At 47.7% G+C, this 15,373-nt stretch overlaps 1 protein-coding gene across 3 annotated transcripts in view; it reads right to left on the bottom strand.

Annotated features, from left to right (window-relative positions):
• RPS6KC1 (ribosomal protein S6 kinase C1) overlaps positions 1–15,373 on the bottom strand; it is a 224,987-nt gene that overhangs the window by 26,642 nt on the left and 182,972 nt on the right. The window contains exon 14 of one of the 3 annotated variants that reach the window (XM_068232950.1): positions 2,079–2,294. The exons of the other annotated variants lie outside the window; for them this stretch is intronic. Coding sequence (XP_068089051.1) covers positions 2,251–2,294 — 44 coding nt within the window. The 3' untranslated portion in view covers positions 2,079–2,250. Of the gene's footprint in view, positions 1–2,078; positions 2,295–15,373 lie in introns of those variants that run through there. 3 annotated transcript variants of the gene reach the window in all.

The following is a 15,373-nucleotide window of genomic DNA, read 5'->3' as shown; positions in this document are numbered from 1 at the left end:
TGCCTATACTGCCCAGCCTCTGTTGCTATACAGATCCCCCCTAAGTTCCCCCTGCGCTCTGCTTGCCCCCATAAATCACAGCCGCGCTGCGTTTACCTTTGTACTGTCTGACTGACAGTACAGAGGTAAACACAGCCCGCTGCGACACGCTGCGTGTCGACAGCGCGGCTGTGATTTATGGGGTATAGCAGAGTGCAGGGGGGGGGGGCTTAGGGGGGATCTGTATAGCAACAGAGGCTGGGCAGTATAGGCAGACCCAGCCTCTGTGTGCGTATAGCATTGTTAGAACCCCACCTTGGGTTCTCTTTAAAGAGAACCTGAAGTGGGAAGTACAGTATATTCGGGCATATAAGACTACTTTTTAACCCAGGAAAATCTTCTCAAAAGTCAGGGGTCGTCTTATAGGGCGGGTGCTGAAACTTCCGAGCCGGATTGGGGAATCTATGGTTGCCGCATACAGTGAAGGGAGCTCGAAAACATCCGAGGCAACCGTATGAAAGCAGCAAGGGCGGTGCAGTGCAAGTATGGTAGAAGAAAATCCACTCACCAGGATTCCTGGAAAGAAGTGACTTATTGCAGCCCCGATGACGAGGTGAGGGGGCACCTCACTGGGAAGGCTTTGTATACAACAACCAGCCGATTGCCGATAAGGTACATCGCTTGCCGTGATTGGCTGGTTGTTGTATACTGGGTACCACATACAGTACAGCACCAGTATCTGTACCTGTTTAAACAGTATAGCACCAGTACATATAGTACAGTATACAAATGTCCACCAGTCAAGAGGGGTAGTCTTATAGTTTGAGTATATCCCAAAATGTATATTTTAACTGGAAAAGTTGGGGGGTCGTCTTATATGCCGGAATATACGGTATTTGGAGGCTGCCATATTTATTACCTTAAAAACAATACGTGTTGCCTGGCAACCCTGCTGGTCTACTTGGCTGCAGTAGTGTCAGAATAACACCAGCAACAAGTATGCAGCTAATCTTGCCAGATCTGACAATAATATCAGAAACACCTGATCTGCTGCATGCTTGTTCAGGGGCTACGGCTAAAAGTATTATTGGGAGAGGATCAGCAGGACAGCCAGGTAGCTGGTACTGACCACAGAGTAGTGAGTGAAGCCTCAATAGGATCCTGAGGCTTCTTTCTCTTATGGCAAGTATCTGATTTTGATCACTTTAAAGTAAATGTGGGATTTACGCTGCAAGAACCTGGCAGATTCTTACAATTAGATTATGACTATGGAATTCTGAGCTGCGGTAGATGTCACAGTTAAATAATATATAAGATTATGTGACATAAGACTGTGGCTATAGAAGGTGCAACATTATGAGCTCCTCTGAGGACAGTCAGTGCTATATAAATACATAATAATAACATGGCAGGTCATCAAACAATTACTATTGTAGGATTACAGTAGATTACTATTGTGCTCCTCTGAGGACAGTCAGTGACATGACAATGTACTCTGTAAAGTGCTGCAGAAGATGTAAGTGCTATATAAATACATAATAACAATGTGGTAGGCCATTAGGCTATGACTATGGTAGGATTAGAGTGTAAGCTCCTCTGAGGCAGTCAGTGCCATGACCATGTACTCTGTAATGTAATGCAGGAGATGTCAGTGCTATATAAATACATAATAATAATGTGGTAGGACATTAGGCTATGACTATGGTAGGATTAGATTATGACCTCCTCTGAGGACAGTCAGTGACATGACTATGTGCTCTGTAAAGTGCTGCAGAAGACGTCAGTGCTATATAAAGACATAATAATATAGCACTGACATCTTCTGCAGCACTTTACAGAGTACCCAGTCATGTCACTGACTGTCCTCAGAGGGGGTCACAGTCTAATCCCTATCACAGTCATAGCCTAACATCCTACCATATTTGTTATTATTATGTAGATAGACAAAACTATACATACAGCGAAAAATAAATCTATATTGAAAATCAGTGAAACATACAGAACGCAGGTTCATAGTTTATAAACTTGTAATCTTTCAAACAAAAGTGAGATAAAAGTGATGGCAGGCCGCCGTAATTCCGCCTGACAAGACGTCACGTCGTGCGGACTGATGGAAAATGTTCGCATATTAATAGAGAGGGGTCAGATCCTGCTGTGGAACGCACTCAACTTTCTGTCCTTTCAAGCTGAATATCGCCGGGACGGTGACTTTGCGAGGCATGTGACCAGCAGATAAAAGATCGTTTGCAGTCATCAGTAAGCAGGAGCGGGTCAGGTGGATGGTGTTTTTGGAGACAAATAAGAGATATGGGCTCCTGGGGGGAAAGCAGACAGGAGCAAAGGACCGTTTGAACACAAGTGAATTATTTTCATCCAAGCCGACCGGTAAAACTTTTTTTTTTGGTAAGCCCCCCCCCCCCCCTCCTCCTGAAAAACATCAAACTGCTTATAAACTCTTTATTTATTTACAAAACACCTCCGCTGTCAACAGTTTAACGATTACAAAAGCCATGTCACATTGCCGCTCTCCTGTTCATCCCCTAGTTTTTGTTTTTTTTGTTGTATTTAAAGTGTAAAGTGATATAGTTGGCAAAAATTACAAAGCCCATCTTTCAAGTGGTGTCACCGCATTTTTTACGGACAGTGAATGATTTATAAGTCTGCCTTTCCCCCGGCGGGTTCGGGAACAGATCTGCGAGTTATCGAAGGCTGGGCACAGTGATTTGGGTTTTGGATATTCATCAAAGCAAGAGTCAGGCAGGACTTTAAAGTGCAGTGGAAAAAAAAAAAAAAGAACTGTTGGGTAACGCAGGCGGCTATAGGATTTGAGGATGAGCCTCGTCTGAGGAGTCACCCGAGAATAACGCGGGGTTTTCAAGCCCTCTGTACAGACCGGGATAAAACTTCTAGAGATAAACTGCAGCGTCTGTAGTTCTTAGCGGAAAGTTATATTTCATTTATGGCTGAAGGATGAAATGAAAGGGAACAGAGTGCCACCTGCTGGGCTGCTCTGGGAGATGCGTGTCAGCATGCAAGACAACTTTATTATTATTGTGTATCCACCAAGCGCCGACATCATCTGCAGCATTTCACAGAGTATGTAGTCATGTCCCTTAAAATAACTCACAATCTACCCCTTACCATTATCATAGTCTAATGTCCTGCCATATTATTATAATGTGTTAATATAGCATTGACATCATCTGCAGCACTTTGCAGAGTACATAGTCATGTCACTGACTGTCCTCAGAGGAGCTCACACTCTAATCCTACCATAGGCATAGTCTAATGTCCTACCATATTATTATTATGTATTTATATAGCACGGACACCTTCTGCAGAATTTTACAGAGTACATAACCATGTCACTGACTGTCCTCAGAGGAGCTCGCAATCTAATCCTACCATAGGCATAGTCTAATGTCCTACCATATTATTATTATGTATTTATATAGCACGGACACCTTCTGCAGAATTTTACAGAGTACATAGTCATGTCACTGACTGTCCCTCAAAAAGATCTCACAGTCTAATACCTACCATAGTTACAAGTGTCCTCAGAGGAGCTCACAATCGTGTGTGTGTGTGTGTGTGTGTGCGTGCGTGCGTGTGTGTGTGTTCTAAAAGTGTGTGTGTGTTTGTTCTAAAAGTGTGTGTGTGTGTGTTCTAAAAGTGCGTACGCACATCCTATCTTGATTGGTCAATTTTACCATTTCCATGTAGTATGAAGAGCAATACATTTTGAATACTTTGAGTAGATGGTGTATACACTTGAGGTTGTTGGGAACGAGTACTGTACAGATAAACTGATTGGCTAAAGCCAAGCAGCATGTAGTGTCAATAGAGAGGAGAGAAGGGAACCTAGCTTAGAGAGACTCTGTAACTTTAAAAAGATCCCCTGGGGGGTACTCACCTCGGGTGGGGGAAGCCTCCGGATCCTAATGAGGCTTCCCACGCCGTCCTGCGTCCCACAGGGGGTCTCGCTGCAGCCCTCTGAACAGCCGGCGACAGGCCCGACTGTAATTTCAATATTTACCTTTGCTGGCTCCAGCGGGGGCGCTGTGGCTGCATTCGGCTCGGAAATAGACAGAAATACCCGATCTCCGTCGGGTACACTCTACTGCGCAGGCGCCGGAGACTTGCGCCTGCGCAGTAGAGCGGACCCGACGGCGATCGGGTATTTCCGCCTACTTCGGAGCCGACAGCCGTCAGAGCGCCTGCGCAGGAGCCAGGAAGGTAAATATTACGTCACGGCTGTACGGAGGGCTGCAGCGAGACCCCCGAGGGATGCAGGACGGCGTGGGAAGCCTCATTAGGATCCGGAGGCTTCCCCCACCCAAGGTGAGTACCCCCCAGGGGACGTTTTGCCGTTACAGTTCCTCTTTAACCACCTGCCTGAGAAAGAATACCGGAGTGTGGCAGCTGGCAACATAAGGCCAGTTACACATGGACTGAACTGCATGCCTGCCATGTTGTTCAGCCACCCATGTGCCAGGCAATGAGCGCCATCTGGCTGCTATGTAATGCAATCGAATGGCAACCAAACCTGACAGCAGCAGATATTCGATGCGGTCACCAACTCCACGTGATTACTATGAAGCAGAGAACTGCTGCACATCAAGTCTAGCGAGTGACTTCTGGGGATGGACGCTGCCGTGCCGGCTGTACCAATCGCTTGCAGCTGCCTGTGCAGTGTCCGATTGTGCTGCCTCAGGGCCCTTTCACACCGGGGTGTTGTGGTGCGGTATTTTTACCACACTCCACTGCCGGACAATGAAAGTCTATGGAGACTTTCATACTGCCACGCTACGGCGCGAACTTATGTTTTTGCCGTGTCCCCGACGCTAGAACAATACTGCGTTAACGTGTGTACTTGCGTCGTACCGAAAGTCATGTTACTCTATGGCGATGCAGGGATTTTAAAAATGTTGGCGTTGCGACATGCATGTGTGGAAGCGTGTTTCAACAATACGCTTCCGTGCACTTTCGTCTACCCGGAGCAAGAAGTGACGGCAAGCACTCATCACTTCCTGCTTGGCGGGTGGCCAGACAGGCAACACCGCGTGGTGTTCCCCGAAAGCCTGTTTCTGGCGGTTCGACGGGCGTTATGCACCGCAACTTTGCCGACAGTTCGCTGTGTGAAACCGGGATTAGAGTTGCCTTACGGTCCCAGTAATCCACATGCTCAGTGCCAAATGTAAACAAATTACATCAAATATCTCCGCAGCCACGCCTTCTACACTCCCCAAATTTTGAAGGTATGGAGGAGAGTTGTCTATATTACCTCTGTGCCAAAGTGCAGCCACCAAACCCTGCTGGATCCCGATATAGATCAATGAAACCTAACTTGGGAACCGCCGGGTTTTGGCGTCCCCCCCATACCCTCAAAATCTGGGGCATGTAGGAGGCGTGGCTGTGGAGATATCGTCCACAGCATAAAAGAATAGGAGATCTCACGTTACATAATCGTACTGCGCATGCGGAACAGTATACATTTCTGGCCAGCCCAATCTGCAACAGCACCAGCAAACGCCCAGCAATGAGGTAGTAGCATGTGTCCCTTCCCACCCTCCTTTTCACAAAATCTCATCTGATTGTGTTTACATCCTGTGTCACTCCCCCTGTCCCGCCCACAACGATTGCGTGACACAATGGCAGTCATTGGTTCAAGGCTGGGGGAGGGAAGCAGGGCAAAGCTCAGGAGGGAACTGGTAGAAAAGAGGAGGAATCCAGCATTGTCTTTCTGTGCGCTACAACAGTGCGGGCCCACGGCAAAAGGCAATTTGCAGATTTTATAGAATATTCTCTTTCTGTGGGGAGTTTGCCCTTGTAAGAGATGCGCAGGGGAACATGTGCCCATCCTTGGCGTAGGCTGCGAATGTGACGGGATGCGCAAAGTGATTTCAACATAAGGCGAAATGTCACTTTAACCCCCTTGCCGTTCCAATTATGTCGGCAAGGGGGCGGCGCAGCACTTTAAATTTTTTTTTTTTTTAAATTCATGTAGCTAGCGCTAGCCGCTGACAAGCGGCATCCTCCTACCTACTCCAATCGCCGCCGGCGATCTTTGCAAGCAGGAAATCCCGTTCAGAACGGGATTTCCTGCTCGGCTTCCCCCATCGCCATGGCGGGATGACGTCACCCACATCGTCCCGATCGTCAGAGGGAATCCCGATCCACCCCTAAGCGCTGCCTGGCACTGATTGGCCAGGCTGCACATGGTGTCTGGGGGGAGGGGGCGCGGCGGGTAGCGGCGAATCGGCGGCGATCGAGATATGCACGCAGCTAGCAAAGTGCTAGCTGCGTGCAATAAAAAAAATTGTGAAAATCGGCCCAGCGGGGCCTGAGAAATCCTCCTGCGCAGGTTACCCCAAACTGAGCTCGGGATAACCGGCAAGGAGGTTAAAGGGAATCTGAAGTGAAAATAAACTTGTGAGATAATGAACTGTATGTGTAGTACAGCCAAGAAATAGAACATTAGTAAAAGAGTCTCATATTGTTTCCAGTACAGGAAGAGTTAAGAAACTTGAGTTATCTGTTGTCAAAAGAGCTGCTCTGAGCTCTAAGACTTAACTTGGGTGGGATACAGTCCTATTTTTTGAAGCACTTCATCAAATAAACAGTGAGTGGCAGCTTCAGATAAGGTTTTACTGCAGGGGAGTTGAAAGGGTCACTAGCTCTGCTTCTTAATTTAAAATACAGAGTGTGGTTTGTACATTGCAAATATGACAGAATGATGCAATGTTATATTAAAAAGCTATATAACTGAAAATAAAAATGCGAGACGCTTTTCTTTGCTACTAATGTTCTATTACGTATCCATACTACACATACCATTCGTTATAACAAACGTTTTTTTTTCGTTTCGGTGTCACTTTAACCAAGGATTGAACATCATCCCAATCTCTTTCCCAAGATAAATCTTTACCATATGTCATTATGGGGGAATCATTGTTCAGACCAAAAATTCCAGTTCGAGAATGCAGAGCTGTCATGGTAAAATCTGTTGTCAAGTTAAAGGGGAACTGAAGAGAGAGGTATATGGAGGCTGCCATGTTTATTTCCTTTTAAGCAATACCAGTTGCCTGGCAGCCCTGCTGATCCTCTGCCTCTAATACTATTAGATAGCCCCTGAACAAGCATGCAGCAGATCAGGTGTTTCTGACTTTAAAGTCAGATCTGACAAGACTAGCTGCATGCTTGTTTCTGGTGTTATTCAGATATCCCTCTCAGTTAAGGTTCCCAATAACCTCTTGTCGACCAGCTAACGCCGATTGGCGTAAACTGGTCGTCTGCGGGTTTCCATGGAAACGGCCGCTCGTTCGAGCAGCCTTTCCATGTCCGTTCACGGAGGGTGTCTCCGTGAACAGCTGGAGAGCCGCCGATCGCGGCTCGCCGGCAAAATGTAAACACGCGGGAAAGAAATCCCCGCTGTTTACATCATACGGCGCTGCTGCGAAGCAGCGCCGTAAGGCAGATCGGCTATCCCCGGCCTCTGATTGGCCGAGGATAGGCTGAAGCCTATCCTTCAATGCGCAGGACGGATATCCGTCCTGCGCAGCTCACAGGGGGAGGGAGAGGGAGGGACGGAGCGCAGAGAACGCTGCGGAGGGGGGCTTTGAAGAGCCCCCCCCCGCAAAGCGCAGCAAGCAGGCGGCGATCAGACCCCCCCAGCAGGACATCCCCCTAGTGGGGAAAAAAGGGGGGGAAGTCTGATCACCCTGGCTCTATCCTGATCTGTGCTGCGGGCTGGAGAGCCCACGCAGCACAGATCAGCCATAAATCCCCTGGTCGTCAAGTGGTTAAAGCACACCTGAATTGTGCTTAAACCTGTACTTACCTGAGGCTTTTCTCAGCCCCCCGTAATTCCCTTGGCGTCTTCTGGGCCTCCTGCATTTCCTGCTGGCTCTGTAAGATGAAGAACCAGAACACCACGCGGGATCCCATCCGCATGCCCTTCTCGGACGCTCTCCCCACTCAAGAGAATGAGCCACGCATGCGCACAAAAATCCTGGTGACAGGAGTACAATAGAGATGGGCGTACGGATGGGACTACCCATGAACAGTCGGCACGTCTGGATAGTGTACTGGTTAAGGGCTTTGCCTCTGACACAGGTGACCTGGGTTCGAATCTTGGCTCCGCCTATTCAGTAAGCTGCATCTATTCAGTAAGGAGACCTTGAACAAGACTCCCTAATATTGCTACTGACTATAGAGCGTGCCGTAGTGGCTGCAGCTCTGGCGCTTTGAGTCCGCCAGGAGAAAAGTGCGATATAAATGTTATTTGTCTTGTCTTGTCTAGCATTTGGGTCATACAGCTTACGGAGCCGTCAGTGGGAGGGGACCAAGAGGACACCGGGGGACCTCACAGACTTTGGAGTTTTGGAAGAAGCCCCAGGTAAGTAAAAGTCAACAGATGTAAGCACAAGTCAGGAGTGCATGAAATTGAGGCGCTGTGAAAAAAGGCGCAGGATATAGCCAAATTTCTTATTTTACAATAATAAGTACAAAAATATCTGCACTGGCGTAACAATAGGGGATGCGATCCCTGGGGGCCGGCTCAGGGACTTTTGGGGGACAGGAGGGGTCGCAGCATAAGAGGAGAGTGTGGCAGATCGGTGGGGAGGGGGGACATTCCCCCCCCCCACCTCGGGCTCTCCTCTCAGCGCTTCCCCTCAGCGCTCCCCCTCCTGCAATCATTGGTGGCAGCGGGCGGCGGTGGCAGGCTGAGCACATACCTCCTTAACACCTCCTTCTCCGAAGAAGCACCGTAGGAGGTGCGATACATGTGAGGTCTCTTGTCTCCGGCGGGGCTGTGAGGGTCAGTGCAATCGGAACGGTGAGGCATTTATCTGTATAATACTGACAGCGATTACATGCATGTGTTCAGGAATATTGTATTTAGGAGTAGATGCTGCTCAGGCTATCATGGTTAAAAATATATGTGATTTGTCATAGATTTCCTCACCCCCATTGCCTGATTATTATTAACCCATTACTTGATCATTCATACATTCCCTCTCAGCCACACTGGAGACTTGTTTTTGTTTTTATCTGTTTGGACACGTCATTAAATAAAATTTATATACTTTTTCCACATGAAGTCAGTGGTTGCTTGGTTTTGTTGACCATGGATACTTTTCTTGTTTAATGTTGTCCTTAACACCGGAGGTCTTCCGTTCTCTAAGAGCAACTTCCTGTTTACACAGGAAGTTGCATGAAGGTGAGGGAGGGAGGGGGAATGTCCCCCCTCCACACCGTCCTGCGGCAACGCTCTCCTCTTATGCTGCGACCCCTCCTGCCCTACAAAAGTTCCTGAGCAGGCCCTATTTAAGTGTAAGTGATTTACGCAATTCAAAAAAATAAGTTTGAGCAGAGTCAAAGTTTGTTTCATTACTACTAAACCTAACCCTACTCTCACATAGAACCCCAAGACACCCCTGTTGGTGCCTAACCCTAAGACCCCCCAGTTGGTGCCTAACCCTAAGACCCCACTGGTGGTGCCTAACCTTAAGACACCCCTGGTGGTGCCTACCCCTAAGACACCCCCCCCCCTTTTGGTGCCTAACCCTAAGACACCCCCCTTTTGGTGCCCTAAGACCCCACTGGTGGTGCCAAACCCTAAGACCCCACTGGTGGTGCCTAACCCTAACCCCCCCCCCCGGTGGTGCCTAACCCTAACCACTCCCCAGGTGGTGCCCTACCCTATGACACCCCTGTTGACGTCTAACCCTAAGACTCCCCTGGTGGTGCCTAACCCTAAGACTCCACTGGTGGTGCCTAACCCTAAGACACTCCTGGTGGTGCCTAACCCTAAGACTCCCCTGGTGGTGCCTAACCCTAACCACCCCCCTGGTGGTGCCTAACCCTAAGACCTAAAAATGTCAAAAAGAATGTAACATTTATAAAAAAAAAAGTTAAATTACATGTGAAAATGATAATTAACATAATTATAGTTCTCAATAGGACCCCTGAAATTAAAAATGTCAAGAAGAATGTAAAAAAGATATAAAAAAGTTAAATTATATGTCAAGATGATAATTCACGTAATAATGATTGTAAGAACGAATTTAAAATGGATTAAAAAAAAAGTGTATAAAAAAAATTATAAAATAAAAAAATATCAAAATATTGAAAACTTAAAACGCTAATAAAAAAAATGATTATTGTGAAAACAATTTTCATAACAATATTTCCCGTTTTAGCATTGAAAACCGATAAATAATACGCGCAAAATAGTTTAATGGGCGCCCGATTCATCCAGTTTTGCGTCCAATAGCCGATATTTAACATTGGAGTCAATGGCGGCGCCCGATCTGTCCACTTGTCATATGCGCCCGATTTTCCTGCTTCCCATTAGGGCTCTTTTACACTACATGCGATTCCGGTTTTGATGCAACTTTACACAATTTTGATTTTTGAAGCGATTAAAAACAAAAGTCTTGCTTGCTGCGTTTTTCTCTTTTTGCTGCTACAATACAGTGAAAATTGGAATCAGAATTGCAATTGACAGTGTAAAAGAAGCCTTAAAGAGAATCCGTAACAAAAATTGCATCCTGTTTTTTATCATCCTACAAGTTCAAAAAGCTATTCTAATGTGTTCTAGCTTATTGCAGCACTTTATACTATCACTGTCTCTGTAATAAATCAATGTATCTTTCCCTTGTCAGGCTTGTCAGCCTGTGTCTGGAAGGCTGCCAAGTTCTTCAGTGTTGTGGTTCTGCTATGAACTCCCCCTTCCAGGCCCCTCTATGCACACTGCCTGTGTGTTATTTAGATTAGGGCAGCTTCTCTCTTCTCGCTTATCTTTTACAAGCTGGATAAATCGTCCTCTGAGCTGGCTGGGCTTTCACATACTGAGGAATTACAGACAAGGGCAAAGCTGTTTGCAGGAAGAAACGAGCAGCCTGACACTTCAGTGCATGAGAGCTGCAGGGGGAAAGAAACACACAAATGATCTCTTGAGATTCAAAAGGAAGGCTGTATACAGCCTGCTTGTGTATGGATGTATTTTCTATGTGTGGACATGCTGTACATCAAACTACTTCCTGTTTTGGTGGCCATTTTGTTTGTTTATAAACAAACTTTTTAAAACTGTTTTTAACCACTTTTAATGCGGCGAGGAGCAGCGAAATTGTGTCAGAGGGTAATAGGAGATGTCCCCTAACGCACTGGTATGTTTACTTTTGTGCGATTTTAACAATAGAGATTCTCTTTAAAGGGAACCTAAACTGAAAAGGATATAGATTTTTCCTTTTAAAATAATACCAGTTGCCGGACTCTCCTACTGATCCTGTGTCTCTAATACTTTCAGCCACAGCCCCTGAACAAGCATGCAGATCAGGTGCTCTGACTGAAGTCAGACTGGACATGCTTGTTTCAGGTGTGATTCAGCCACTGCTGCAGCCAAAGAGATCAGCAGTGGTGCCAGGCAACTGGTATTGTTTAAAAGGAAACATCCATATCCCTCACAGTTAAGGTTCCCATTAACCTCTTGACGACCAGCTAACGCCGACTGGCGTAAACTGGTCATCTGCGGGTTTCCATGGAAACGGACGAGCGGCCTTTCCATGTCCGTTCACGGAGGGTGTCTCCGTGAACAGCCGGAAAACCGCCGATCGCGGCTCGCCGGCAAAATGTAAACACGCGGGGAAGAAATCCCCGCTGTTTACATCATACGGCGCTGCTGCGCAGCAGCGCCGTAAGGCAGATCGGCGATCCCCGGCCTCTGATTGGCCGGGGATCGCCGGCATATGATAGGCTGAAGCCTATCCTTCAATGCGCAGGACGGAAAAAAGGAAAAAAGGGGGTAAGTCTGATCGCCCTGGCATAATCCTGATCTGTGCTGCGGGCTGGAGAGCCCACGCAGCACAAATCAGACAGAAATCCCCTGGTCGTCAAGTTGTTAAAGCAGAGTTCCCCAACCCTGTCCTCAGGGCCCACCAACAGTACATATTTTGCAGAAAACCACAAACACTCACGGGTGAGGTAATTAGTGTCTTAGCTGAGCTGATTACCTACCTCTGGATTTCTACAAAACATGCACTGTTGGTGGGCCTTGAGGACAGGGTTGGGGAACACTGCTTTAAAGGATACCTGAGGTGAGAGTGATATGGAGGCTGCCATATTTATTTCCTTTTAAACCATACCAGTTGCCTGGCTGTCCTCCTGCCCTGTGTCTCTAATAATTTTAGCCATAGCCCCTGAACAGGCATACAGCAGATTAGGTATTCTGACTCATCCGAGAGAAAAATAACAAGGCTGCCAGGTAACTGGCATGGTTTATTTACAAGGAAATAAATATGGCAGCCTCCAGATACCACTCACCTCTGGTTCCCTTTAAAGCCGATCTGAAACTTTTACCCACACTTTCTATCATCTCAGAAAACACCATTATCAAAAAAGAAATTACTTCTGCATCCATTGAAAAAACAGTCGAGAGCTCAAATAGTGTAATATGTCAAAGTAATGGTGGCCATACATGGTACAATTTTTTCATACAATCTTACCATTTCTATATAGTATAGGGGTAAATTAAGGGCTCATTCACACTACACAACGCAAGCACGAACCCTATTTCGTGCTTGCGTTGTCAACGCACGGAATGCACATCGGGGAGCGCTAGAGGCGCAGGCACCGGCAGCCGTACCCGTCGGGAAACGTGTGCGTCGTGTGATTTTATGTCCCCAGAAGCGTTACATCGTAACGCATGGGAACGCACACCTGTAGTGTGAATGGTAACATGAAAGTCTATGGACTTTCATGTTGCCATGTGGATCGTGCACTATGGGCGTTGCGTCAAAACTGACAGCGCAGCACTTAGTGTGAATGAGCCCTTAGTCAATATACTGAAAGGATAATTTAGGCAGTTGCCTTATATTACATAGAAATGGTTAGATTGGATGAAAAAATTGTAACATGTATGGCCACCATTATAGATATAAATTTGTAGAAGCGAAAATGTACTCCCAAACCTGGTTTACCGCTAAGGCAAGCACTGTAAATGCAGATGGGGAGATGACACCCGACCGGACTCGGGTTTAAAGTGTACCAGAGCTGATAAAATATGCTTTATACATACTTGGGCCTTTCTGCTGGAGAGATACGTTCTTTTGCGCAGACTGGCCGCGACTGGCTGAAGTTCCGGGACCCGGTACTGAAGAGGGGGAAGACTGAGGACGTCGGTGTGGGAGCGATCCGTGCGGATGGGGCTAGAGGAAGTCCCAGGTATGTATAAAACTTTTATATTTCATCAGCTCTGGTACACTTTAAGAATGTCGCTCTCCGTAGATGTAGAAAAAGGAGGTGACACCCCTTCACCAAGGGTGTACACAAGATATCAACGTTATGCCTGGCACACACAATGCAATTTCCCGTCCGAACAGCGGGAATCGGGCAATTATTTCCGTCATTTCACCCCTTTCAGGCTACTACAGAGAGCGACTTCTTACAGTGGTTGCCTAAGTGGTAACCCACACTTGTATTATTTCAGCTGTTGAAGTTTTGTCTCCTGCAACAATCCTTTAAGGTCCCATTCACACTAAAAAGCGCAAAACTTGCGGGAGTGATTTTCCCGCGATTTAACAAAGAAAAATCACTGGCCGCTGCAGTGATTTTTCCGCGATCGCGTTTAGCGCTTCCATAGAACTGAAGCGTGATAGCCGGGAAATCGCCTGAAAATGGTGCAGGCTACCCGTTTGCGTTTGGCGATTTGCGTTAATCACAAATCGCCCAAGTAAGAACGGGCCCATAGGGTATTATAGCACTAGCGCTTTAACCACTTGATGACCACAGTGGTAAACCCCCCTAAAGACCAGGCACATTTTAGCTAAAATGGTCACTGCAGCTTTAAGGCCAAGCTGTAGGACCGCACAACACAGCACACGAGTGATTCCCCCCCCCCCCCCCTTTTTCCCCCCACCAACAGAGTTCTCTGATCCAGTTTATTTATTTTTATAAATATTTATGTTCACTTTTTTTTTTTAAACCCTTTACTCTGCCTCCCCCAGCCAGCCTCTCTCCCTCCCTCCCCCAGACAGCCTATCACAGCGATCGCTCTCTTGTCCCCCAAGGGGACAGCCGTGTCACACGGCTGTCCCCAGTGCAGCGCTGCTGCTGATCGCAGCGCTGCGTAAATAAACGGCGATCTCGCCGTCTAACAGTCTCCCGAGCTGCAATAGCCTCTCGGAGACTGAAGAGGGGGTGGAGCTCCGCCCCCCGAGCATGAGATGCGTGCGATCGCATGCAAATTAGAGCCCTAGGACTTGATGGCAATTGGCGTTAGGCAGTTAAAAAGTGCTAGTGCTTGAGCGTTGTGCCGAAATCGCCGGCAAAATGCTCTAGTGTGAACGGACCCTTAATACTACACCATAGTGGGCTCATGGTTGTCGACCTGCCCCCCCCCCCATTGTATTCACACCATGAGATTGCGTTCCTGCTGAAATCTGATCTAATAGCAAGTGGGTAGATACGGTTTTCCTTATCTACAATACTTCCCTGGGTAGGGGGAAGCCTCTGGATCCTAATAATGCTTCCCCTGTCTTCTTCACACTCCAGGATCCAGCTCTGGCAGCCCCCGAACAGCGGCGATATAAATATCTACTTTCCCAGCTAAAGTGTAGGCGCAGTAATGGCTTTCCGATGGGCTCCGGCGGAAGTAGCCGAGCGCGATTGGGTTCGCAAGTCGCTTGCGCAGTTGCGTCTGCACAGTAGAGCGGTCCCGATCGGGCTCGGCTATTTCCGTTGGGGGCCAACGGAAAGCCGCTACTGTTCCTGCGCTCTAGACACAAAGGTAAATACTGCAGGCGCTATAGCTTCAGGGGCTGACAGTGCTGGATCCTGGAGGGAGGAGGATGGGGGAAGCCTCATTAGGATCCAGAGGCTTCTCATAGGCAAATGCAGGGGGGGATTACAGCTGCCCAGAATCCCCCCTCAGACCAGGGCCGGTGCAGTGTCTGGGGACAGGCACAAGCTGACACAACAGAATAACTGCAGGTATCCTGCAGCTCACAGCACTGCCCCCTTTCTTTCCCAGCTACAGTTGACTTTGGATGGAGCAGCAGCATGTGTACAGAGCATGGAGCAGCAGCGTGTGTACAGAGCATGGAGCAGCAGTGTGTGTACAGAGCATGGAGCAGCAGTGTGTGTACAGAGCATGGAGCAGCAGTGTGTGTACAGAGCATGGAGCAGCAGTGTGTGTACAGAGCATGGAGCAGCAGTGTGTGTACAGAGTATGGAGCAGTAGCGTGTGTACAGAGCATGGAGCAGCAGCGTGTGTACAGAGCATGGAGCAGCAGTGTGTGTACAGAGCATGGAGCAGCAGTGTGTGTACAGAGCATGGAGCAGCAGTGTGTGTACAGAGCATGGAGCAGCAGTGTGTGTACAGAGCATGGAG

Source organism: Hyperolius riggenbachi, chromosome 4, assembly GCF_040937935.1.
Source record: "Hyperolius riggenbachi isolate aHypRig1 chromosome 4, aHypRig1.pri, whole genome shotgun sequence".
NCBI classification, from domain to species: Eukaryota; Metazoa; Chordata; class Amphibia; order Anura; family Hyperoliidae; genus Hyperolius; species Hyperolius riggenbachi.
The sequence above is the reverse complement of the archived record's forward strand: the minus strand, read 5'-3'. Positions and strand labels throughout refer to the sequence as shown.